Source organism: Lepisma saccharinum, chromosome 9 (assembly GCF_977018435.1).
Source record: "Lepisma saccharinum chromosome 9, izLepSacc3.1, whole genome shotgun sequence".
Taxonomy (NCBI): domain Eukaryota; kingdom Metazoa; phylum Arthropoda; class Insecta; order Zygentoma; family Lepismatidae; genus Lepisma; species Lepisma saccharinum.
In genome coordinates this window covers 62,284,843-62,311,040 of record NC_139237.1, presented here as the reverse complement: position 1 = coordinate 62,311,040, position 26,198 = coordinate 62,284,843, and the positions used below count along the sequence as shown (strand labels likewise).

Sequence of the window (26,198 nt, the reverse complement as noted above, 5' to 3'; positions counted from 1 at the left end):
TTCTCGTTTAATATCTAAGAAACTAAAAGTAAAATATACAAAAATAGTAATTTTGCCAGTAGTATTATATGGGTGTGAAACTTGGTCCCTTACATTGAGAGAGGAACATAAATTGAGGGTATTTGAAAATAAGATCCTTAGGAAAATATTTGGACCTAAAAGGGATGAGGAGACAGGTGAGTGGAGAAGGTTACATAATTTTGAACTACATAATTTGTATTCATCTCCAGATATTATTAGAATAATGAAATCAAGAAGACTTAGATGGGCAGGCCATGTGGCACGAATGGGAGAAGAAAGAGGAGTTTTCAGGATTCTTGTTGGGAAACGTGATGGTAAGAGACCTATAGGAAGGCCAAGACGAAGATGGAGGGACAACGTTGAGATAGACCTAAAGGAAATTGGTAGGGATGGAAAAGAGTATATAGATCTTGCTCAAGATAGGGAAAGACGGAAGGCCTGTGTTGCTGCAGCCATGAACTTTCGGATTTAAGAAGGTTAGAGAGTGAGTTAGTTAGTTAGTTAATAGATATAAGTACATGCTTCAGTTGTCGCATGTCAGACCTAGAAATGGTATTCATCCTGTGCCAAGTTCATATCGTGACGACACCGACAATGATGTCGCTATTTAGAGTTGAGGTAGTTGGTAACGTTGGGGGTCGCTGGTTACGCTGGACGTCAAATCACGGCTGCGCGTATCACATTCATCAAATATTACGTTCATTCTCATGATTTTAACACCAGAATAATATCGATATGTGTAAGAGTTTTTGATAAATATATTTATATAATCTCCCACTTCCCGATTAGCCCAAAGTGACAGAAAAGCCGAAGTAAAATAGAACATTCAATCAATGATATAATCTCCCAACATTCTTTCTTTATATAACAATATATATAATATAACAATGTGAAGGTTTTGTAGTGAAAGTACATAGATTCAGTAAATTTCATAACCAAGCAAGTTAATCTACGCTGGTTTCGCGCAATCCTTTACAACCATTATGCTCTTTCTTTCAAAATTTGTATGGTATCTTTTAAACGTTAACTTATTTGAAAATGCACATTGGAACTCTGTATCATCCTCTTTTACTTCTTTGACATCGTCTAGCACCATCAACTCACTGAACTAAGCCACACAATGCTGTACAGATTTGATTTTGCATGGGCAAAGAGATAAACAAATACAATATTTTTCTTTTGTCAAACTGTAATTTTTTCAACCTTAACTTTTATCATCTGTCACATTATGAAGAAAGATACACCTCTCATAAGAGGTATCATTTGAATCTTCTTCTCATAGTGCTATGATGCCAGGGGTCTCAGGTTCTAATTCCACCCTGGACATCGGTGGTCTTTGTCAGTGTCCCTCCATCCATTTACATCACTCATCATATTCGAGATTAGCAAAAAATGGCAGAAAAGTGAAGTAACATAATCAATCATTCAAGGGCATTTGAATCGACGAAAATATTTTGGATACTGTACTCCACTCCATAAGTTCGAGGTTACAATGTACTCCTGAGACCCAGTTTATGTGCCACTGAATATACGTACAATTAAACTTACATATTTCAAAACAGTGTAAAACGCACCATTTTTCATCACATTCCATTTACTATTAAGACGAGCGTAACGGGAATGGTGCCACCAGTAGAGCTGGATTGTCTGGCCTCCAATGGCATAAGAGCGCGGGGCAATTTCAAGTACATACGCTCGTCTGATTGGCCGATACAATCACCTGCTGTGACTATACTGATCGCAGGCCCAACTGGCGAATGAGCTACATAGCTCTATCTGCCCACCAATTGTCTTCGTGGGCGTGTGGCTGAGTCAATGTCAACAACCTCAGTTTCGAAGTAAAAACTGTAGGGATAACATCGCTCTCCCGTTGCAACGTTACCAAGCGTGCGTATATTGTTGTGAGTTGTTTTTATTAGCTTGTTTGTACAGTGTTTGGGTGTTTTGTGTGCTAATTGCCCGTGCTTTGTGTACTATTGTACAACTTTTATTCAGTAACGGCGCTGTTCAATTCTCTCTCTCTCTCTGATATGGTTCGGGGTGAAGGACTTAGTAATGAGGATTAATAACCAGACGGTGAACAATTAATACATTTAATATACACTGGACGTTATGTCCGAAGCATTCAAATACATTGAACCATGATATAACAAACATTACACAGAATATATCTGCTTATGATTTTTCTTCTTCTTGCCGTGAAGACTAAGCCTTGTAGCCATACCTAGACCGTATCATCCCTCCAGGTGTCCCATAAAAAAATCAGATATGCTGATGACCGTATCGATCTGGTGGGCGGCGAACCCTGGTAGACCTTCTCGGAGATGAGTGAGGTGTGCTAGGACCTGGTCCTGGGTATCCGGCTCTGCCTGGGATAGGTTCGGGTACTGTTCCACCGGGGTTTGTTGAATTTCTATTTGGTATTGTAACGTTGAAGTCGTCGTCATCTGCAGTGTCACGTGAAACACTTCTCTTCAACCACCTGGGATGTACCACTCGTTTGATTCCATCTCCCAACATTATCTCGTAGAGGATACTATCCCCAATTCGACGAATGACAACTCCTGGGATGTAATTTGGAGTACCATGCTTAGGTGATTGAACCCAAACTGCTGAGTTGATGGTGAAAGTACCATATCTCGATGAAGAATCGTTCTGAAATTTTGCTGACTTCCTCGGCTTGAACGGAGATTCACTCGACAGAGGCAGATTGTTTGGTTCCCACCAAAATCTTGGTCGGTATTTCAAGACCGAAAGTGCCGGCAGGCTTCCTTTTCCACCCAGTCGCGTGTTCCGAAGGATGAAAAGAAGGTTGGCGATCCCCATATCAAGTTCAAGCGTGCTGAGATTGGGTTTGTCAGTTATAAGCTTGACAAGAGCGGTTTTGACAGTACGAACGTATCGTTCGGCTAAGCCGTTGCTAGGACTGTGATAAGGTGGTGAAGTAACATGTTTGATGCCATTCTTAAGGCAGAAGTTACGAAATTCGAGAGAAGTGAACGTTGGGCCGTTGTCGGATACGATAGTATTTGGTATCCCTAGCGTGGCGTAAGATTGCATAAGCCAGCGGATCGTTTCCTTTGTGTCCAATGTGTGTAGAGGCCATACTTCTGTCCACTTGCTGAAGGCGTCTACTATCAGTAGGAACTTACGCCCTGCAAAGAAAAAATGGTCTATATGCCATCTCTCGTTCACATACGAAGTGAGAGGCCATGAAGAATCGGGTCCGTTTCGGACCTTAGGAGCGTTTGCTCGGCATGTATTGCAGCTCGCTACAAAATCCGTAATCTCTGCTGACATGCCTGGCCACCAAAATCTGGAAAGACACAACTCTTTCATACGAGTTGAACCAATGTGTCCACCGTGTAAAGCTCTAAGAACTTCATTCCGTTTAACTGTGGGAATGATAAGTCTACCCGACCACATGAGCGTTCCCTGCTCGTACGTTAGGTGAGCTCTTCTTTCGAAGAAAGGTGCGAGCTTCTTCCGTTCGGTAGACGTGTCGTGTTGATCTGGCCAACCATTTACTACACAGGAGACAACTAATGAGAGCAGTGGGTCTTCTGAAGTGGCGTTCTGTATTGAGTCTCGAGAAAGAGGAGCTACAGCGTCTTCAATGGACCCGAAATATGCATGAAGTTATTCTTCTCCAGCTGGTATTGTGTCACGTGTTTGCGTAGGCAACCTGCTTAGCATGTCAGCTACTTCTACCTTGCTGGAATGAATTATATTATATTGGCATGAAGATAAAAGTAGAGCCCATCTCATCAATCTATTGGATGAATGTTTTGAAATGGCTCGATCCGGAGAAAATATAAACTTTACAGCACGTGCGTCTGTAACAATCTCGAACTTAGATCCGAGTGAAAATTTGTGAAATCGCTTGATACCGTGAACTATGGCTAGAGCTTCTCTCTCTACCTGGGAGTATCTGCGCTCCGTCTCACTGAAGGTGGTAGAAGAGCAGGCGAGAGTCTGTAGACCGCTATCAACTCGATGACACAATTGTGCGCCACAGCCGAAAGGAGAGCCATCAGTGATAAGTACAACTGGCTTTGTTGGGTCGAAAGGCACAATAGGATTTATCTGTCGAAGTTCCGCCATGATGCTGTCGAACTCGTGTTGACAGTTATCGTCCCATTTCCAAGAGACGTTTTTCTTGAGTAAAGAAAGTAAAAAGTGAAGTTTCGAAGCTAAGTTCGGTACAAACTTTCGATGAAAGTTGATCATCCCGATGAAGGAACGTAATTGTGATTTGTCTTGAGGTGGGGGAGAATTTAGGATGGCCTCCAAGTTCTTGTCTGACGGCCGTATACCAGCGACGTCAATCTTGTATCCTAGGTACTCGATAGATGAGGTTAGGAATTGGCTTTTGCTGGCGCTCGCTTTGACATTGTGTTTGGCCAGACGATTCAGGACATCACACGTGCGTGTGAAGCATTCTTGCAATGTTTCACCTCCGATGATGACGTCATCAAAGTAGAAAGAAACTCCGGGAATGTCATCTAGAATCTTCGCTAGGACCATTTGAAACAGATCTCCACTTATGTTTATGCCAAAAGGTAGTCTGTGAGGTTTATATAAGCCCCAAGGTGTGTTGACGACAGTGATGCGTTTGGCAGCTTCAGAAAGTTCCAACTGTCCGTAAGCCATTTGAAGGTCAATTACCGTAAAGTATTTACACCTGGCCAACTTAGAGAAAATATCCTCGACTCTAGCAATGGGAAACTTGACGTTTTCAGTCATTTTATTCACCGTTCCTGAGAAGTCAGTGCAGAGACGAAGTGAGCCATCTTTCTTGGTAACAACGACAAGTGGTGAGGCCCAATCAGAATATCCGACCGGTTCCCATAACCCTGCTTTCACTAGATTTTGAATAGAATCCTGAACACGGTCTCGAATACTGTAAGGAACTTCGTAATGTCTACGAAATATTGGTGCAGAGTTGGATCTCAGTGGTATATCGACCAAATAAGGTGTAATTGGCTTGGACAAATCACCATCAAAGATTTTCTCGTATCTAGAAGAAATTTCTCGCCTTAGGTCGTCGGCACCAGCGTTAGTAATAGTACCTTGTACTGTGTTAGTTGAAAGAACACTGGCCGTAACTAATAATCGCCTCCAAGATGGTTGAATAATGTCCAACCATGTACGACCGATCAATGGATATAAAAGTTTCTCCTGACAGAGAAAGACAGGTAAAGTATAATCCCTATTGTCTAAGTATAGTTTGACGGATGTTTGTGCTGTAACACGAACATATCCTTCGTTTACACCTCGTAATCGTAGGCTAGAATTACATTTAACATAGTGTGGAAACAACTGATCAAAATACTTCTCGTTGAAAAGAGTAACAGCAGACCCAGTATCTACTTCACATTTAACAATACACTTATTGATTTGGAGATTTATTATGAAGCTATCCGAACTGATTTGGTGCTCCAAAATGTGTTGAGTAGAAGTAATCAGTGTGGAACGATGACTGAGCGCACAAGTGTTGAGATGGTTGAAGCTGAACGTAGACAACTCATCGGGTGTTGTGCTCCGTGAGGTTGAACTGGACGTTCTATTCACGGCTCTATCTTTTTGCTTCTTTCTGCATCGTATATTCCAATGGCCTTGTCGTTTGCAGTAGCTACAGATTGCGTTTCTTGCCGGACATAGACCTTGTGGGTGATTCTTTGTGCAGTTGCCGCACTGGGAGTGAGGATTTTGCTTGGTAGCAGTTGTGTTCTGAGGTTGATTGTAGCTCTTCTGCCTCGTTTCGCCCGAGCGTGAACTCTTTGAAGCGCCTGTGTGGCGATCTGGATTCATCCGCGTCAAATTTCTTGAGCTGGTGGCAAAAGTCACAGAATCTGCATTGTACTTATTCGAGAATAATTTAACTTCTCGTTCTAATAACTCACAATGCAAAGCAATTTCTTGACATTTAGCAAAGGAAAGATCACTTTCAGATAATAATCTTTTTCGAGTACTGTCAGATTGTACACCAACAAGAAATTGTTCAACAAGTGCCTCATCTAAATACTGCTCATACGCACATTTGGCTGCTTGTTGTTTGATTTTCACTACGAATTGAGTAACTGATTCTCCTTGAGATTGGATACAATTTCGAAACTTGAACCTCTCTGTAAACTTGTTGGTTTTGGGCCTGAAGTGCTGAACCATTTTGTCGTGAATGACAGCATATGTTAGATTACATGGCATTTCAGGAGCCGTAATATTGCGAAGTACTTGAAAAGCCTTAGGACCTATGACTGCTAAGAGAACTGCTGCTTTTCTTTCATTTGCCACATTCTGGGCGAGACAGAGTTGATCAAAACGCATGAAATAACTCTCGATATCTTCATTTTCTTCAGCAAATTCGCTGAATGTAATGGTGAGAGCCATGTTATCGAAACTTCAAATTACATTAACTGATAGAAATCACTGGCATGTATGAAAGTTACGATGTGTAACTGAAACTTGCATGTAGAAAATTAGCAAACTTAAACGTTACATGTAAGACCGTCTTGTTGATTTGCTACAGAAATCTTACTTGTTATAATCCCGTGCCGATAAAGTCATCCTGACGATACGATTAGAATCCTTCAAATTTTCTATTCACTGTCCACAGCGCCAAATTGATATGGTTCGGGGTGAAGGACTTGGTAATGAGGATTAATAACCAGACGGTGAACAATTAATACATTTAATATACACTGGACGTTATGTCCGAAGCATTCAAATACATTGAACCATGATATAACAAACATTACACAGAATATATCTGCTTATGATTTTTCTTCTTCTTGCCGTGAAGACTAAGCCTTGTAGCCATACCTAGACCGTATCACTCTCTCTCTCTCATTTTACATTTTACAGTACAAACCTCCACGATGGCGCAGTGGTAGCGTTGTCGCCTTGTAATCAAGGGGTCCCGGGTTCAATACCCGGTGGAGGCACATAGTGGTTCGGATCCCACTTTAAACTGTAGGTCCAGTCCCAATTAGCCTTGCTGTGCATCAAAGTGGACTTAAAACACCAAATCAATCATTTTACAGTACATTTGGCAACATCTTATCTGACGCTCATTTGTTTTGTCCCGCCAGCAACTTTCGGTGCTTCGTGACACGAAAATGCCCGATGTCATTCGAAGGGAATTCAACCGATTCGTTGTTTCCCAACCGCCAGCTGAATAAATTGGTTTTGCTGAGTTATGAACTCAAAACAATCAGTTAATGTTACTCAACCATAAATGGAACAGAAATATATTTTATTGCCTTCTACTGTACAAATATTTCTGATCTACAAAACTATTTAAACTAAAAGCAAAGTAGTGTAAGCAAGCGGCGTTTGAACAGAGACGTGAAATCACTCCGTAAGCTCTACATTAAGTTTGATGCCTCTGTTTAGGCCCACACCCAGGATCAGCTGCGACATCTTAAAGAAACAAATAGAAAGTATTAACATGTTTTAAATGGCTCACAGTTATAGAGATTATTAATTACGAGGTGGGGGCTGAGATGTTCTCGCCCGTCCCCTTTCGAAAAATATATATGCAAGTTTACCATGAGTGTTATTTCCTAATGTGTCAATTTGCAGAACCCTAAAACTATTTTTCGTTTGTTTAAGTATTTGATGTAACCACGGCGAAGAAGAATGTGGGAAGGTATTCTGTTTCTTGCAGAACAATGCTCCTTCGTACAAAAATGGAGAGAGCCGGCCCCCGTTGTGGAGTTGTTAGCACATCGCGCTACGACGCAAGGGGTCCCGGGTTCGAATCTCGGCCTGGGCCTGGATGTTTGTGAGTGTCCGTTCATCAATTTCATCATATCATCCCTCATCCTCATCTTCGCAAATTAGCCAAAGGTGGAACAAGAAGCGAAGTAAAATAAAGCAATTCAATCAATCAATCAAGAATGGGAAGACACTGGCTGTTGTAAAGGGTTTGGGGATTCGGTGTGTAGACCATCCACCCTACTCACCAGATCTTGCTCCGTCTATTAGCTGTTTCCTAACCTTAAATGGCAGTGAAAGGCGTGATTGCAAAAAATCAGAGGTGATAGTAGCAACGGAACAGCTTTTTGCAGACGATATAAAAATATTTTTTTCTGGAAGTGTTGAAGAGATTTGAGACACGGCGTATTCTCCATGTTACCGCATTTACCACCGGTAAACCAACTTTTTTCATATATTTTTAGTAGCTTTAATACACCACTGGTCGTTTTCCATCGCACCCTTCTGAAGACCGGGTTTCCTCCCCGATTGTACGCGGGAAGGGCGAGGGAGCAGACGCGAGTGGCTATTTACAAACACGTGGCCCGCGGGGTCAGTTCAACCGCTGCAGACAGCGTTCGCAGGAGAAAACTGTTTCTTCTTTCCTGCTTTCTGTGCCGCGCTTGGCAGAGGCAGTGTTGCTAGTTGATGAGAAATTTCTCTTGGTTCAGGGAAATCTAGGTCCAACTTTACGTAAAAAGGGAGGCGTTATGATAAATTTAGAAATTGGCGGGAAATTTGTCGGGCTTCTGTCTTTACTTTACTTTACTTTCATGCCTTGAGTAGTGTTTTATTTCTATTACATCTAATCAATGTACATGTATAATAAATAGGTATCTACAGTGGCGGCGATTAGGGGCGGCCGTGGGCATTCCCCCCTCCCACTTTTCGCTCTCGCACTATGGCCTTAATGCTAAGCCTTGCCTATCAGGAAAAGTATAAACTGTCCTTGCCGAGGCTAAAGGATCTAAGGATCCACAGTATTAATCTTAATTATGTATCAATGTTCTGTGCTTAGTATACTGTATTCTATTTTATATCATATCAGATTCTATTATATGTTGCTAAGCAAGGACAAGGGATTCTAAATTGTGATTGTGATGTCTTAAATACAAGAGCAAACATCATTGGAATCGGTCTAAGGATTATGCCTGAATAAGTCAATCATTCCTGACATATCACTTTCATTATTATTTTCTATATTATCTATATATGTTGTTTGAATTTATTCATAGTATTTTTTCTTTCATTCTTTCTTATCTTTGTTCTGACACAAATACTATACATAGAGAAAACATCCAAACAGTAAACACACCTTGGTTTTTCAAGATAGGCACCAAGGTAAATTACCTCTCCACCATCACCTGCATCCTCCGTTCATCCTTTCCGTTGGGACACTACCGCTCCTGGTAAGATTATAGCTAGATTAGCAATCGACGCCAAATACGCCAGGAGAGAGGGTGATATGTGTGAGTGGCGAGAGGAGGCTGGAGGAAATCGTCCCTCAGTGTCCCTATCCTGTCCTTGCCGCCCAGTGTTTGCACCCAATCGCTGCTACTGGGCATGTACAACAAATAGGAAATGGTGCAGTGAACCAGGACAAATTTTCAAAATACGCCACTGAAACACGATGTGAATATGTGGAACAACAGGACAGTTACATTGGTCTAGATTTCTAAACATTAATAAACACGAATGTACATAATTTCTATTATTATTTTATCGAGCAGCCAACAAAAAAAGTGCACAATCAACAGACAGAAGCTAAAAACAAATCCTTGCCAAACTCACAAATTGAATCTAGGACAATTTCGATGGCTGACAATTGCGATGAAGCTCAAATCACGGACAATTGCGATGATTTTGACGGTAAAGGTCATTTTACAAAATAATGGTAGGACAATTGCCACGATCAGGTTGACTAACCGCAGGTGCACTAACCTAACCTAACCTAACCTAACCTAAAAGTGGTTGTAATGCAAGTAGGCTACGTTTACAAGCTACCTTGCCAGTCTCAAGCCTGGAGAAAGAGAGGAATCAGTCTTTTATTCGAAAATATCAATATTTCACATATTTCTCTTGTAGGAGGTATTGATTGATTGAATGATTTGCTTTACTTCACTTTTTGTGCCACTTTTGGCTAATTCACAAAGATGGGGATGACTGATGATATGATGAAATTGATGAATGGACACTCACAAACATCCATGCCCAAGCCAGGATTCGAACCCGGGACCCCTGGCATCGTAACGCGATGTACAAACCACTCCGCCACTGGGTATTGTACGGCGTTTTAAGTTACCCTTCAATTTGACAGAAGATTTAAAATGTCATCGCAATTGTCCACCCGCTCTTTCACTTCTAGCTGTGTTCATCGCAATTGTCCGCCATCGCAATTGTCCGGCTACCCCACAAATTATCTTCAAATGACCAAACGTTCTCCTTTATTGCTTGTTACCATAGCACCTAGCAGAGAAGCAAGTTACAATTAGATAACGGTCTAGTCGCCAAAACCAGTATGGCAGTCAGCCCAGGAGCCATCATTTCCAGCCAGGTCGCCAGTTATGGCATTGCAGTCGGAAATCCATTTTCGTGCGATTCCACCTTAACTAAAATGGGTCTCCTTTATCGCACAACGCGAGAGCAACCTTGAATGCTGACGTCACCGCGGAAAGCTTTCATTATTACGCTAAGTGCCTAAGTTGTTAGGTTAGGCTTTTTGGGTTCAGTAAATAATACATTTGCTGTGTATTTATGTTAAGGGAACCAAACCTTACAGACCTAACCTAATAACATCTGGCGTCAGAACACGAAGTTGGTCTCGCGTTGTGCAATAGGGGAGACCTAACATTAACTGCCACACCCCTAAATGGTGTCCAAGGTTCCAGTTCAACTATACCCTGTCCCAGCCATCTCTGGAATAAGGCCAGGCATAGCGTCAAAGAAGGGGAGGAAATGGAGTGGGCAGAGCGAAGCCGTACACCCTGCTGCGAAGGCTAAGAACTGCAGTTGCTCCCCCCCCCCTACGCAATATCGCTCCCTCTCGCGTGTTCAATGGTGGAGCCGTCTCGCGTCACTACTTGCGCAGAGATTTGTTTTCGTTCGCCTACTCCAAAGATAGCTGGGACAGGGTATACCTTCAATTTCATCTTCGTCTTCACTCACCTCCAGAACAGTTATAGCAACGCTGAAAATCCCAAGGTCGAGAATGTAGGTTCCGTAGGCATCTCGAATCTTCGGCCAACAAGCGTCGGTATACAGTTTGTTGTCTAAAGAGTAGCAGGAGATGGGAGGCTTCGTTCCGGCGATGGTCCTCCAGTCTGTGTAGTTGTTGACCCCGCAGCACTTAAACTGAAAGGGGAAGAATTCAAATAAGGAAGTTCTCTCAGGAGCTAGTTGTATTCACATCGAACTGATTACTTTACTGGAAACTACGGTGACCAAACATACTCTTTTTAAGAGTATTATACTCTTTTAGAGGTTCATATACTCTATACTCTTTTCAAAGGGCAAAAATCCCCAAATATACTCTTTTCCTTGCTATTTAATTTCATTCCTTATTTTACGCGTAAAAATGCCTTAAAATTCACAGAACGGAAAACGTCAAGATGTCAACAAACTGAAGTATTTACTCCTTGACTCAAGAATTTCCTATGAACAATTTCAAGTGTCATTTTCATATTCCATCAACAAGCAAAACATATTTCAAATTCATTGGAATTTAATGATAAGGATTAGGGCTGATCCGATACCACTTTGAACCGATACTCTTACCGATTCCCACCTATACCGATACTTGGAAATTGCAATAATTAAAATTTGTTCAAAATATTCTCCTCCAATTATATGCATATACAAGAAATTTGCTTTAGAATATTCAAGAATTGCATCAGAATATTAAAATAGATATTGTGTAGTCACAAAATATAGTTTTTCGTGCAAAATTAGTGTAAAATAAAAAGGAAGTTTTGCATAATTTCCAGGATAATTAGACTGTCAAGAAGTCGCGCGGGATTTTTGCCGACCCCGTGAAAGACCAAAATGCCGGAAAATATGCTGGTAACGGTAGCTGAATTCCAACCGATACTTTCCAATACCGATACCACTGGTATCGGCCGATACCGATACATTGGCATAGGCATCGGTATCTGCTCAGCCCTAATAATGATATTTTTGAAACTTACTGTGCAATTTCAAAAGCCGTTGAAAACATCTTGAAGATTGGGGGAAAAGAAAATAATCAATAATGGGTTAGTGGAGGTCAGTGTGCAAAGATTTAGTACAGCCTGGGTCAAATTTAAAAGTGATTGTGCCTCTTATAAAATGCCTGTTTACTCTGCCTGGTACAGTGTCTCTCAAAAGTTTTAGGACAACGACATTTTAAACTAGGCAACCCAATTTACGCAAGGCGTTGGTGGGTTGCGTGTACAGTTAGGCTCAATGTCAGGGTTGCCACATGCACAATAGATATTTATAAAATACGCGAAAGAAATAAAAACAAGTATTATCGTATGAAATTATTAAAAATATCACTATTATATCGCAAGTGACAAAATTCTTTCTCAAAGAAAAAAAGTAGGTTTTCTAGTATTTCATTGCTGATGAGGAAAGGAAAAGAGGTGATAGAAAACGAAAGGTGACAAAGAAGAGGAGAAAGAGAAAGCGAAAGGAGAAGAGGAAAAGTAGAGGAGAGAAGAAAGAAAGGATAGACGAGGAGAGGAGATGTCGTGAGGAGAATGGAAGAAGATTCTAGGAGAGATGAGGAAAATGGAGCAAAGAAGAGAAAAGAGAAGGAAAACGAGATGAGAGAAGAGGAGACGAGAAGAGGGGAGTGGAGAGTGGAGTAAAGAAGAGAAAAGAGAAGAAGGAAAAGACGATTGCAGTGGAGTCGGAAATCTAAGACAGGAAAGGAGATACGAGGAGTGGAGATGAGTGGGATAGAGATAAGATGCGAGTAAAGTAGGGAAGGCGATATGAGATAAAAGCAGAGCAGAAGGAGGGAAGAAGAAGGAGAAGGAGAAGAGAAGAACAGAAGGGACTGAAGAGAAGAGGTAGTTGCAGAAAATATCGTCTCAGCGTCAAGAATTGATGCATTGGTCAAATTATCGACATTAAACATTCAATAACATTTTGAAATGTATTAGATCGGTGCGAAATGCCTTTTGGCTTAGTTCAGAGCAAGATAAAATCTTCCATGTAAGATCTTTGATTTTACCTCCGATTATACCACTAAAAACATGAATGTAATTTTAATATTTATAAGAATTATCCAATTTTTGTCCACTTCTCGGTTCGTTGAAATGGAGATTTTGTAATTTAATATTTCCCCTCCTCCCATCGTTCATTCCAAACTGAATCATTCCGTTTCACATGGCGTGGACAAAGAACACAATGGGATAGGTCTAAAACTTACGAAAATTTTCTGCCACCGGAAGGGTTTGAACCTACGACCATGAGATTGACAGTCCTGAACGGTAAACACTACCCTACAAGCTTTCGCTTCTGAAAGTAAGTAGAAGGAGCTGACCAATGTGAAATGTAGATGCAACTCTCCTCCTACATGTAATGTGCAAACAATACTTGTTTGTAACAAAGAAATCGAAGGTAGTACGACTCGGCGAAAACATTTAATGGAGAATTGCACATCATGAAAACTTTTCATTCTATATTTGAACTCGAGTGGTAAAAGGGGTAAAATTAGTATGTCCTGAATTGCCACAAATATAAATAGTTATTTCATTAATATTTGTCAATGTCTTTGAAGCAGTACACAATTATCGTTAGAGTATCATAATTCATGATCGTATACATGAAAATATCCCTTTGAACGTGTGTCAATTCATTTATTTGTTTATCTTTTTTATAAATTCCATATGCAGAACAATGTAGCCACTATACACTGCTATTACAAATAATGTTACCATACTCTTGTTTAATAGAATTGAATTTAAAAAAGAAAAAAAGAACACCTAGTTTGGAGGATCGAACCTGAGACCGCAATCAATGCTTTCAAGAACTCTAATCATACACCACGGCCTTACCTTCGATTAAGGAAACAATTTTTAAGTATTCTGTCCCTCAAATATTGTAAATGTCGTAGGGTATACATGTAGTTGAACTTTTACTTTAATTTTGAATTGCTTTCTTGTAGTATAGCAGATATCTTCGAGATATAATTTTCTAAGTGATGAAGAAAAACGAGAATATTGGTAGTTGTGAAAATGCGAGCTTGTAGGGTAGTGTTTACCGTTCAGGACTGTCAATCTCAAGGTCGTAGGTTTAAACCCTTCCGGTGGCAGAAAATTTTCGTAAGTTTTAGACCTATCCCATTGTGTTCATTGTCCACGCCATGTGAAACGGAATGGTTCAGTTTGGAATGAACGATGGGGGGAGGGGAAATATTAAATTACAAAATCTCCATTTCAACGAACCGAGAAGTGGACAAAAATTGGATAATTCTTATAAATATTAAAATTACATTCATGTTTTTAGTGGTATAATCGGAGGTAAAATCAAAGATCTTACATGGAAGATTTTATCTTGCTCTGAACTAAGCCAAAAGGCATTTCGCACCGATCTAATACATTTCAAAATGTTATTGAATGTTTAATGTCGATAATTTGACCAATGCATCAATTCTTGACGCTGAGACGATATTTTCTGCAACTACCTCTTCTCTTCAGTCCCTTCTGTTCTTCTCTTCTCCTTCTCCTTCTTCTTCCCTCCTTCTGCTCTGCTTTTATCTCATATCGCCTTCCCTACTTTACTCGCATCTTATCTCTATCCCACTCATCTCCACTCCTCGTATCTCCTTTCCTGTCTTAGATTTCCGACTCCACTGCAATCGTCTTTTCCTTCTTCTCTTTTCTCTCCTTTACTCCACTCTCCACTTCCCTCTTCTCGTCTCCTCTTCTCTCATCTCGTTTTCCTTCTCTTTTCTCTTCTTTGCTCCATTTTCCTCATCTCTCCTAGAATCTTCTTCCATTCTCCTCACGACATCTCCTCTCCTCGTCTATCCTTTCTTTCTTCTCTCCTCTACTTTTCCTCTTCTCCTTTCGCTTTCTCTTTCTCCTCTTCTTTGTCACCTTTCGTTTTCTATCACCTCTTTTCCTTTCCTCATCAGCAATGAAATACTAGAAAACCTACTTTTTTTCTTTGAGAAAGAATTTTGTCACTTGCGATATAATAGTGATATTTTTAATAATTTCATACGATAATACTTGTTTTTATTTCTTTCGCGTATTTTATAAATATCTATTGTGCATGTGGCAACCCTGAAATTGAGCCTAACTGTACACGCAACCCACCAACGCCTTGCGTAAATTGGGTTGCCTAGTTTAAAATGTCGTTGTCCTAAAACTTTTGAGAGACACTGTACAAGTGTTGGTTTTGAAAGACTCTTCAGTGTTATTAAAACTTATTGGCGAGAGGAAAAAAGTACACTCCTGGTGTCAACACTCGAACAAGTAATGAAAGTGAAATTCAATGTGGACATGACCTGTGAAGAGTTTGGACTGGCAATGAAGTACGATTTAAACATACTCAAGAAAGCAAAATCATCCCAGAAGTATGAACGATGGTGCCATTGGTGAGTAAGTATTTGTAATTAGCTAATTACATTAGACCCATAAGCAATTTGAATCTGTAGAGTGTAGGCCTATTTTACAGGGGCTATAACAGAAGCAATAACAAATAGCCATCCTTATTTTCGTTTTCTTTTTATGTTTTGTGCACCTTCAACCTATAGACTATACTCTTTTTGGTCAACAAATATCTGGTCACCCTACTGGAAACAATTACCATAGAGGCTGAAAGGTGAAGAAAGGTTTAAAGAAGGTGATGCTGCAAGTTGGAGGGCGATGAGAAGGTGAAGGACTAACGGTACTAGAGCTCTCGCCACGAAAACAGTCCAGTCAAGGTCACGCCAGCCACCTACAATGTTGCTAAAGCAACAATTTCAACCGACGAAATCAACCGCATACAGGCCATTCGGTTTAGCTCGAGCTCTGGCCTCCAGCTGCGCAGAAGCCTGCCGCAGCGCGACGATGCGAGAGAGTTCCACTGAGAGCAGAGTTGCTAACTGCCTTAACCATTTCCTATATCCATAATCTGACTTCAGAGCTTATTGGTAGGTGTATTCGGTACTTACTGCATTTATATATATACGTGTGTCTATATATATATATATATATATATATATATATGAAAAAAAGCAACAGTTTGAGAAGGTGATAGTTCAAGGAAAATAATGACAGATGGTTCTTTTTGTCGGTGAAACACCCATTGATTAAGCCCTTCGACGAAAGAGGCATCCTCCCTCTCCTCCTCTTCCTCTCGGGGAGGGGCAGATCGTGTTACCACGAGTAAGGTGATAGTTGACCTGTGTTGCTTAGGGTGTTTTATTCAACGGAAGCTGAGGTGAAAACTGGAATGAATATATATGGAGAAAGCAATGAAAGAGAGGTCGTTCTGACGCTCGAACTAGTCAACGCAGCCCGGTTGACGTTACCAGACAGTGCGTGGGAACCAGCGACTTTTGTCCCGCTCTCGCTTTGTTTTTCCCATATGTGGCACGAGAGCAGTTCTGCCCAGCCGCCTATTTTCATAACCGTGCGTTTAGCTTGTTGCAAGGGTCGGGAGGTAATCTATATCTCATCAAAGAACATTGGAGGAGCTTACGTGACGACTGTCAAGGACCTCATTTCTTTCTGATATTGATAAATAATTAAAACGGTTGGAATAAGATAAAGCAGCATCGAGCTTTTAAAACATTAAGAGCGGCGTAGAGCAACACCCACCACCGCTCTCCAGAAAATAGAAAAACCTGCATAAATGCTTTTAAAGCCGAAACAGGCATTCTTTTGGTATATTGTTTAGGACCATATTTCCACCACCTCTACTTTCCTCACAATTTTTTTCTGGCGCCCTCACTGTGAGATGGCAGTAGCTAAAGCCTGCACGACCAAACTTGAAATTCTATTTTTGCGTCATGCGTCGGAACATGAACCCTTGAACCAGACAGGTTTGTCCAAGGGGACGGGATTTTTTTTTCAATCCTGCATTGCCAAACTTAATGCCTCGGAGCGACAGTTCGGGTTCCAAGGCACGGTTGAGGGTGAATGTGTATAGCAAAAAGCATTTACAGCCTGGCAGAAAATCAGGTGTGGCAACACCGCTCTTTTGCACTTGAGAACTCCCACATGTGGAGACGAAAAGTCTGGGTAGATTGTGGACGAGCAGGGATAATTTTGTACTGCACTGTGATAAAGTGTAACGAATTCAATAATAACGGGAAAATATATACTTACGTACGTCTGTATTTCGTCCCACGATCTTTGGTCACCCTTTCTGAGCATAGATTCGTTCATCTCCCTAACGTAAACCTTGCTGTTCGATAACCTTTCGTTGTAAACAAGGCAGGTGTAGCCGGCAACCAACTGCAACACTATGATGAAGCCGAGGAAGCCTATGAACTATAAAAAGAACTGTCTGACAGCATGCGAACATAACGGTTGGCCAATGTATAATCAAGGTGTGAGAGAAGTTTGTACGTTTACTATTGCTTTACCAAGAAGAGTAAAACCCTCTGGTGATGCAATCACCCGCTTCCATGTAATCCTGTCCCTGCGTTGCCAAAATGTGCGGCGTTCTTCAACACATCGTCGTCACCCTTATTCAGTGCTTATATCATCATCATGGTTACAAAACCATACACAGAGAAAGCAGAAACTTAATATTTAACGATGTTGACAGTAACAAGGGAGGGGAATCTGTACATGTACTCTGGCACAAGTGAAGGGGAAACTAGAGGAGAAAACAAAGGATTATCTATTTTAGTTCGCGAGTTTACCACGGTTCTTCTAATCTTGGTTGAGCAGTTGTTTTTCTTACATTTTACCTTACAGGTCTATATGTATTGCTTTGTGGCGTAATTCCGGTAACTCTTTCCGATATATAGGTATATTATATGAAGAATGCCTCCAGGACATTAATATTTTTTAACCGGATTGGGGATTTCCCCCTTTTCTCCATTACAAATACCACCCTGCATATGTGTATGTGTAAGTAACAAATATTACTGAATAATTTCTTACAAGAGAATATTATGTACCCACCATTCTGCACCCCCCGCCCCGGTCACTGAGAATATTCTGCCACTGACAGAAAGTAACGTTTTACTTTTGGAAGCAATGTTACTTTAACGTGTTCGTTTTTCGTAGTCAGTTACTCATCTCTGATTTTTTTTAAAATAATCTACAAAATCAATTTACCGGCCTCCGTGGCGGAGTGGTTTGGCCTTGACCCAGTGGCGCAACCACAGGGGGACATCGCCCCCCCCCAAACCTTGGACGGAAATGAGTTCAAGGGGGGGCAAGGTGGGACAAACATTGACGGCCAAGGGTACCTATAGGGGGAAAATTCCCGCACCAAATTTCAAATTTTATGTATAATAAAAATACATTTTGGACAATTTTCTTGCTCGCTTCGCTCGCAATGCCTGATTTTCTTACTCTTATCAAGTTCAGAGCCGTACCTAGGGGGCGGCGGGAGTCGGCCCTGAGCGCTGAACGATGTAAATGTGAAAAGTTGGAAAAAAGAGAATGCCATGGTGCCCTGTTAAATTATTTGCGCCCAATTAAATCAATATTGATTTCAGTCTGGAAAAAAATGTGATCTAAAAATTTTCTTGCTTGCTTCGCTCGCAATTTATGGTTGTTTTCTGTACTACATTGTATATTACCAGAGAGAGAAGTAACACTTCTCTTAATTGATTTTGTCTTAAATGCGTAAACAATTGTTTTGAGGAAGGGGAGCGTGCAAATTTCAGAGACAATTTATATAATTTTTGCTGTTGGTTTATTATGAGGTGGATGAATTGATTGTGTAATGTAGTCAAATTATATATGTTGTGTATATATGTATTAAAGAAACTTTGAATACGTACACAATTTAGTGTTGGCACGTTGCATATCTATTTCTTATTTTGTGTCGCTGTATGTTGCATATGTGTGAAACATATAACTTGCATGAATATTATACACGTTAATGGAAAACAAAGAATTATATTCGGAATGCATTTATGAAGCATTTTCTGTCTTTCAAAAATAGTTCGTGTGCTTGTTTTCCATTATTAATGTGAAATTGAATGTGTTTAACAAATAATTCAAATCGTTTGATCGAACACAAATGCTTTAGCACCGACTTCTACCCCTCTTTTGCGTAATTTACGAGGATAATAACATCTTTGACACCACTACTGCTACTACTAATAATATTATTATTATTATTGGTACGTTTATCCTGGTACTTGCTTCCCCCCCCCCCTCCAGACAAAAATTTGTGGTTGCGCCTCTGCCTGAACATGGGTGTTTCTGAGTGTCCATTCATCAATTTAATCATATCATCACTCATCCCCATCTTAGCAAATTAGCCAAAAGTGGCAGAAAAGCGAAGTAAAATAAACCAGATGAAATTACTTCTTCCCTGTACCCTTCCTTGTGGGGGGGCATGTATATTGTGGTTATGGTGCCTGCTGTCTGTAGCCTCCCATTCAAATGCGAGATGTGAGAATGCAACAGAGCATGGCTCATCCTACTACGGGACATATCACACACAATATCTTACCTGTCTCGAATTTTCGCAACTTTCGATGTACTGGAAATTACGTATTATACCAAGATCTTTCAACTGCACCCACAATTTCAAGTTTCGCACAGGTGTACCTTTCTGCATGGGGCCCTTCACTTACCAATTTCAGCTTGGGCCTCTGTTCGAAAGTGGCCCCGCAGCTCCCAAGAGCCGCGAACAGTGTCATCAGCAGCCCGCTGACGATGATGATGACGATCGGGCTATTCCTCTCCGACAGGATGATGTCGTGGAAGGCTTTGAACTCTGCCAGAAAAACGTTCCCACAGATCAGCAACGCAATGCCTGTGGCCTGGAATAAAAGGGGGTTCGAAGGAATGCAACAATTTTCTACAAATGGAAGTGCTTTTCAAGATCTTCCGCAGTTAGGCTCGCTTTATACGAAAGCGTTTTTCTTCAACACTTCTGCTATGACCCAATTCTATCATCTAAAGTGAAGAAACCTTGTAGCATTTTGATGCTACAGCATATTCCATTGCATTTTCCTATTCCTTAGCATTTCAAGTAGCATAACCAATCAGAAGCGAGCACTAGGTCACGACTGCAGATGTAATGGCCGCCGAGTTAGGCGTAAACAATGCATCACTTCACATTTTTAAAGACCGATAACTATTCAACCGAGAGGAATAACGATTTTTTATAAAAAAGAGTTAGGAATATATCAATGGCGATGTTTAAATACATACTTAACAGCGCATACAGTACAAGTATGCATGAATAAATTAGTTGTTTCAATTGTACATATCGGGCACTAGCTTATGGACAGAAATGTCTCAAGATATAAGTGAATATGTAGAGTTTCAGTTCGTGTACAACATCTTGTCAATTAATAACCATATTCTCTTTTAAATTACATCTCTTCAGTATTTTTCAGTTATCAAGTGAAAACCATGCAACTCGTAAAGCCTTTCGTGTCGTATATATTATTTAAATTTATCTGCAAGCTTCGCATTGCTATCGCTAGTGCTAACCGGAATGTTACGTGAAATGCTTCCAGTTAAGTATTGTCTGCTATAAAAATTGTATAATATTTATGCTAGCAAAAATGTTAAAGGACATACTTCCATCTAAAGCGAGCCCTTTACACATGACCAGACTAGATCATGAAGGGCGATCCGTGGCATGAAACTCAAGAGTGGTAGCGAGATGAGACGAGACTTAGCAGGCGGTCTCGCTCTCGGTCAAGTTGTGTCTTATGTCGATATTGTTTAGTCTCGTCTCTTATACATTATTATGCTAATGTTTGGCACTCGGGAAGTCTTATAAAATGAACATTAGTTTTTATTCATTCTGCTGTAATGACCTATGATTCTATAACTTAATTTTGAATCGATATCTAACAGAATTTTCTCTCTTTGAAGTCAGCACTAATTTACGTAAAGAGGCTGGCAACACTGTTCTGTTGGTTTCAAAGTCAGGCTGATATTCTACAGTACTAGAGAAGTGTCTTTGAGAACTCGTGGGAAAGTGAGTCTAGTTTCTTGTTTATGATATAAGTAAATTTACCAAAACAAACATGAGAAGTTCCTAACATACACATCAAGTTGTAACCTGTCTCTTTTCTGCCTATTAGTGTCTAATCGCAACAATGAGAATGGATGATGATGAGATGAAATGGATGAAGGTGCGCCACACACATGCTCATGCTGGAATCATCGCTGGTGATATCATGAGTCAACCATCATTCGATTTTTCCGGACACATCCGCTCTTTGTAGCCTAACAAGTACGCAGTATGATTGTCCGATTTTGGTTAATATTATTATTATCGCAAACCAATGCTGGTTGTTGGTTATTTTGTCATTGACTAATTTCTTACAAGATAATTTTATGTGCCACACCAAATCTGTTTACACTTGCCCTTGTTATTGTGTCGCTACTCAACAGTTAAACTTTTTTATACTTTTGAAAAACAACCGACTGGCTTATTAAAACTCAGTGAATGTAGTGTTAAGACCTTCTTTTTTTACGAAGTTAACTCATAATAAACCCTACACTTACCCCAAAGAATATGTTAAGTCCAATGAAAGCCCGTGTTAAGGTAATCATCTTTGCCTGTGTCAAATCTCTATTGTTGCTGTGAAACATTAAATGCTACTGCAGACAATAATTACTTACTTGCTTATCATCCATCACTTTCATTCCGTTTGTTGTTCTGGATCAACTCTTCTGCGACCTTCTTTTCTTGTTATTTGATTTGAACCAGTATATTTGGATTTAAAACAGTAGCGTATATTCCATGCATGCAGGACACGCAGAACGCGTTGAGTGGTTGACTCACCATTTCGTCTGGTTTCGCGTTCGAGTCCTGGTATGTGCATGCGATTATCCCTTCATACATTTCATACTATCATCATTCATTGTTCAGCGTCGTGATTACCCTAAACAGGCAGAAAATAGACGTAAAATAAGGATAGTATAAAATAAAATACTCTTTCTTGAATCCCATTTCATTTTCAATTCCACACCATTCCATTTCAATTACTGGATGATACAAAATCTTAAGAACTTACAGTCAAATCAAAATCAAGATTAGACGGATGTCCTCCGAAATAATGGCCATAATTCGAATGCCTCCTTCTGCTGTATGAATATATCAAGGTTTGGGGTATAAGGATTAACTGAAATCGGTTCGGTGATAAATGTAAAATATTTATTCCTCCTTAAGTGTTCTGACCATGAGGCACTTCCTTCCGACATTACTTCTGGAGGCTTTCGTTTGTGTTGTAGTCGTCTTCTCTCTCAAGATTTTCGGCTGTAACCTTTAGAAACTTCTTCAGCTTGTAGGTGTCTGACCTGAAAAGAAGTTTAAAATATTTTATTTATTTGTTAACATTTCTTTAACTACAACAGGGGTTCTCAAAACTTTTTCGTTTCACGGCACCCTTAGTGTTTCAAGAGTTTTCTGTGGCGCCCAAGTCAGAATGTAATCTAACACTTGAAACCCTCAGTTAGTGTGATAAGGTTTCTTGCCTTAAGTTAAAAAAATAAACACATATTTCAAATTCAGAAATATTTTACACATAAAAAGTACGAAATAATCGCATGCATTGGAATAAGTGTCATTTCTGTGAAAATAATAGAACATTTCGCGGCGCCCATGTAAGCCATTCACGGCGCTCCACGGCGGCGCGGCGCACACTTTGGGAACCACTGAACTACAACAATTGGATACTAAAATAATGTGTAGATATACAGGGTGGTCATAAAGTATTTCCAACATTACAAAGATTTTCCTCATAAAGGATGCCATGATGGGGCTGTCATGGACAGTGTATGCAACACTTGTACCTGATCTGGACACATTGAGAAGAAAGATATCTGACGCTGTTGCTGGAGTCAACCAAGACAGGTTTCACACAAGACGCGAAATTCAATATAGCTTAGACGTTCTACGGGGCACATGTGAAAGTGTGTTGACATTGCAAATAAACTTTGTAAGTTTCTGTTTCTGTTACCACAAGCCAAGTAGCTGTAACTGAAAAGTATCTTTGTAAAACACCTTTGCAATGTTGGCAAGATTTTATGGCCACCCTATACATGGGAACTTCTTTAAAACGAACACCGACGGGGAACATAAAAATGTACGCTATTGAGAGGTATCCAGTATTGAGAAAAAAGGTTACGATGCTATATAATCCGATTTTAGCATGTTACGTTTATGAATGAAATATGTACATAACACATGAAATGGCTAAGTGTTAATTTTTTGAACACAGAAGTTTTGAACAATCAAAATGTAGCATACATAAAAATTTACTCATTTCTGTTTAATACAAAATTTTGCAAAATGTCTGCAAAAGCACTAATATTCTCATTCAGAAGCGAATGATTAAAAAAAACAGGATATATATAATCAGCTGTCTAATCGATCCCATAATAATCGATTTCTTCACAAACGAACTTTGCAAAACTGTAACTTCAAATGCACACTTTAGTAACGGATTGGAAACTTGAAACAGATACATACGTAAGGTAACAGCTTGCTCACCTTTTAAAATCAGAGGAAGATATTGTTATGATTTGCATCTTACAAGATACAGAAAATCTCATAGTTTACACACCAATAGTCAATACACGTTCTTGTGCATGCGCGCTAATGTATAATGCGAGATCAAGCCTTGCATTGTTCAGTAGAGCAACAGACACGCGAGGCGACTGTAAGAATGTCGACCATTTAGATGTCTGCAGAACAACTCAAGCCGCACACATCGAGTTGCATTGACCATTTTCCTAAACTCGGAGAGTTTCTACATGAAGAAATACAAAGAGGTGTGTTAATAAACCATTACTTACAATTAAAATCATCAATTATTTCTCGATCTCTCTAAGCGGAACACGGTGTACTTATTTTAGTTGTTTTTCTTTTTTTTTCTTTTTTGAAGTATACGTCCCAAAATCTGCCCATTAAAAAATATCGTATCTCTAATGCCGATACATACTCTGTATGGGGCGAGCTCTGCACTTTCCTGTAGTACGATCCCTCCTTGTACCACGAGGACACAGGTTCGACCCCTCCATGACAATCCTTGCAATCGGAGAATGCTCAGAATCCGAGGGAACTGTTTTTGCTTCTTTTTTCGAACTCGCAACTGCGAAATCCACCACAATAATAAGGAAAAGCACGTAGAGTACGTGTTTACCAACGACCATTTTGTGAGATAAGAAGTCAAGCAAATGATTCCCATTAACAGCGAAGCCTGTGACATTAGACTTCATACCTTGAAAGGATTAATATCAATGTTTTATACGACGGCAGAAGGATTAATGAAGCTTGCCATCAAAAGTCAATTTGACACAATGAATCCCAAGTCTCCTTTATTGCCGCAATTGTGATAAACCGAGTCCCACAATGTATTGTTTGTTTGACAAGCTTGATTTTCATTACGTCTATTCGGTGCATACTCAGAAGCAAGAACGAAAAGAATTAAGTGTGTACGTTATGCATGTTTAATTCGTGAATAGTCTGTGCCTGGACATATGCTGTAGATTGTTACATGTTTAGACAGCTGTAATGGCGAAATCAGTTGACCGTAGTCGGAACACTAACATTTGGACACATACAACTGAACGTATAAAGGTAACACAGAATGTCATAGTGCTAAAGCACAACGGAAACAATGTTTGATGATTTGAAGCTTATTTTGCGTAGTATCGAAGTCAAAAATAAGACTTTTGTGTGGAAATGAAAAAGAGTTGATGATGCATAACTGACATTATGTGCCAACACCTTAGAAGCCATATAAAATGTTAGTATGTTTTTAAAGATGGGTACAAGCTTTGTTAAGAGTCAGATCAACAGGCTTTTAAGAGTTATAATAGGTTTTTATCAGTGTCTATTAAACTGTTTTTCATTTGACTAACTGGTAGCTGAGAGTTAACGATACGTTTAACTTGCATCTACTTTTTAATGTACATTTAACTGTTGGTTAATTGGCTTGAAGATAGAGCACTTAATTCGTCGGTTATCATCACGGTCGATGACTGTCTCATCCTTGGACGCCCACAGAATGGGGCGAAGGGACGACTGCCACCTCTACTGCGTTTTCGAAATGGAATAATTTTATATGTTGTTGCCCTGATAGAAGTTTAAGTAAGTCGATAATTTGTACTTCCTGTGCATTAAATTAGTGCAAACTGTTTCAAACCATGGTGTTTTAGCTCATCGTAGTGTATAGCAGTTTTGTTGAATGTGTACTTAATTTTGTAATGAAATAGTCGTTTCTGTCAATGCTGTCCATATATCTAATCTTATAATCCGTTCATTTATATCTATTATAGTTATATAGTGCGTAAATAACAGTCCACATGAGTACTATGTGCATACTCGCATCAAGGTGGTGTATGTGTATTCGCGACTACGCTCTGTTGCCCCCACCCCACCCCACGTGGAAAAAATCCTGTGGTTATGCAAATATTTTCGAATGCTGCGCGATCTAACTAAGTTTCGAATGCTGCACGATCTGGCATGAAACGTTTGGAAATACAATAAGAAATCGTATTTTGTATTTCAGTTAAGTAACCTCAATTATAGGGTCATTCCATGCCAAATAAACCGGGGTCTGAACCTTGACATCTCAGAAATTAATAATTTTTGGTGCAGTGGTAGTACCAGTAAAGTTGACGAAAACTGCCCAATTTCAGATTTTTTCAGCTCTTAGTTTTTGAGTTATTGACTTTCAAAAAGCTAAAATCTCAAAATTTAACGACATTTTGAAATCTTTAAACAGCTGTATATCAATAGCTATTTGACCTAGAGAGCTCAAATTAAAGTCATTCTCTTCTGCTTTTAATGAGCTTTAATTTGAAATTCAACATGACTGTGATATTTTAATTTTTTGATCTACAGCTGTTTAAAGATTTTTAAATGTCGTCAAATTTTGGGATTTAGGCTTTTTTGAAAGTCAATAACTCAAAAACTAAGAGCCGAAAAATCTGAAATTCGGCAGTTTTTGACCTCTTGAGAGGTACAATCTATAATCAAAAAATCTAAAAAATCTGAATCCTAAAGGTTCAAAAAAAATTATCGGTTGATTTGACATGGAATGAGCTCATAATAAAGCTGCAGTATTTCCAGCGGGATAAATATTTAGACGCTGGGTATTAAACGTTGTTTGAAATGTTGCTGTTTGCACAAACGCTCTGTTAGAGTAGGTCCCAACAGTGACGGTGCCAGAGGGGGTAATGGGAGTGGACACCCCATCAGCAAGCAAGAAGTGTCCTTTCGGCACAAATATGACACAAGGCGGCAGCAGCTACCAGTCGTTTGCAGCA

The 26,198-nt window shown here is 39.9% G+C and overlaps 3 protein-coding genes across 6 annotated transcripts in view; 1 reads left to right on the top strand and 2 right to left on the bottom strand.

Moving 5' to 3' along the window:
• Nucleotides 1-21,498, bottom strand: part of LOC145992692 (CD63 antigen-like) — a 75,637-nt gene extending 54,139 nt beyond the window's left edge. The window contains exons 1-4 of the mRNA XM_083129071.1: nucleotides 21,426-21,498; nucleotides 19,529-19,717; nucleotides 17,088-17,252; nucleotides 10,945-11,130 (exon numbers count right to left, since the gene is read on the bottom strand). Of these exons, the coding sequence (XP_082985197.1) occupies nucleotides 10,945-11,130; nucleotides 17,088-17,252; nucleotides 19,529-19,717; nucleotides 21,426-21,473 (588 nt within the window). The 5' untranslated portion in view covers nucleotides 21,474-21,498. The remainder of the gene's footprint in view (nucleotides 1-10,944; nucleotides 11,131-17,087; nucleotides 17,253-19,528; nucleotides 19,718-21,425) is intronic.
• A 360-nt stretch (nucleotides 21,499-21,858) lies between these two features.
• The window catches only part of LOC145992075 (uncharacterized), a 94,320-nt gene continuing 89,980 nt past the window's right edge, over nucleotides 21,859-26,198 (bottom strand). For 2 of the 3 annotated variants that reach the window (XM_083128284.1, XM_083128285.1), the window contains exon 2: nucleotides 21,859-22,220. In XM_083128284.1, the coding sequence (XP_082984410.1) occupies nucleotides 22,124-22,220 (97 nt within the window). In that variant the 3' untranslated portion in view covers nucleotides 21,859-22,123. Of the gene's footprint in view, nucleotides 22,221-23,866; nucleotides 24,567-26,198 lie in introns of those variants that run through there. The other variant, XR_014442126.1, reaches the window with a different exon arrangement.
• The window catches only part of LOC145992074 (uncharacterized), a 184,408-nt gene continuing 183,095 nt past the window's right edge, over nucleotides 24,886-26,198 (top strand). For both annotated transcript variants that reach the window (XM_083128281.1, XM_083128280.1), the window contains exon 1: nucleotides 24,886-25,017. The gene's annotated coding sequence lies outside the window, so the exon portion shown is untranslated. The remainder of the gene's footprint in view (nucleotides 25,018-26,198) is intronic.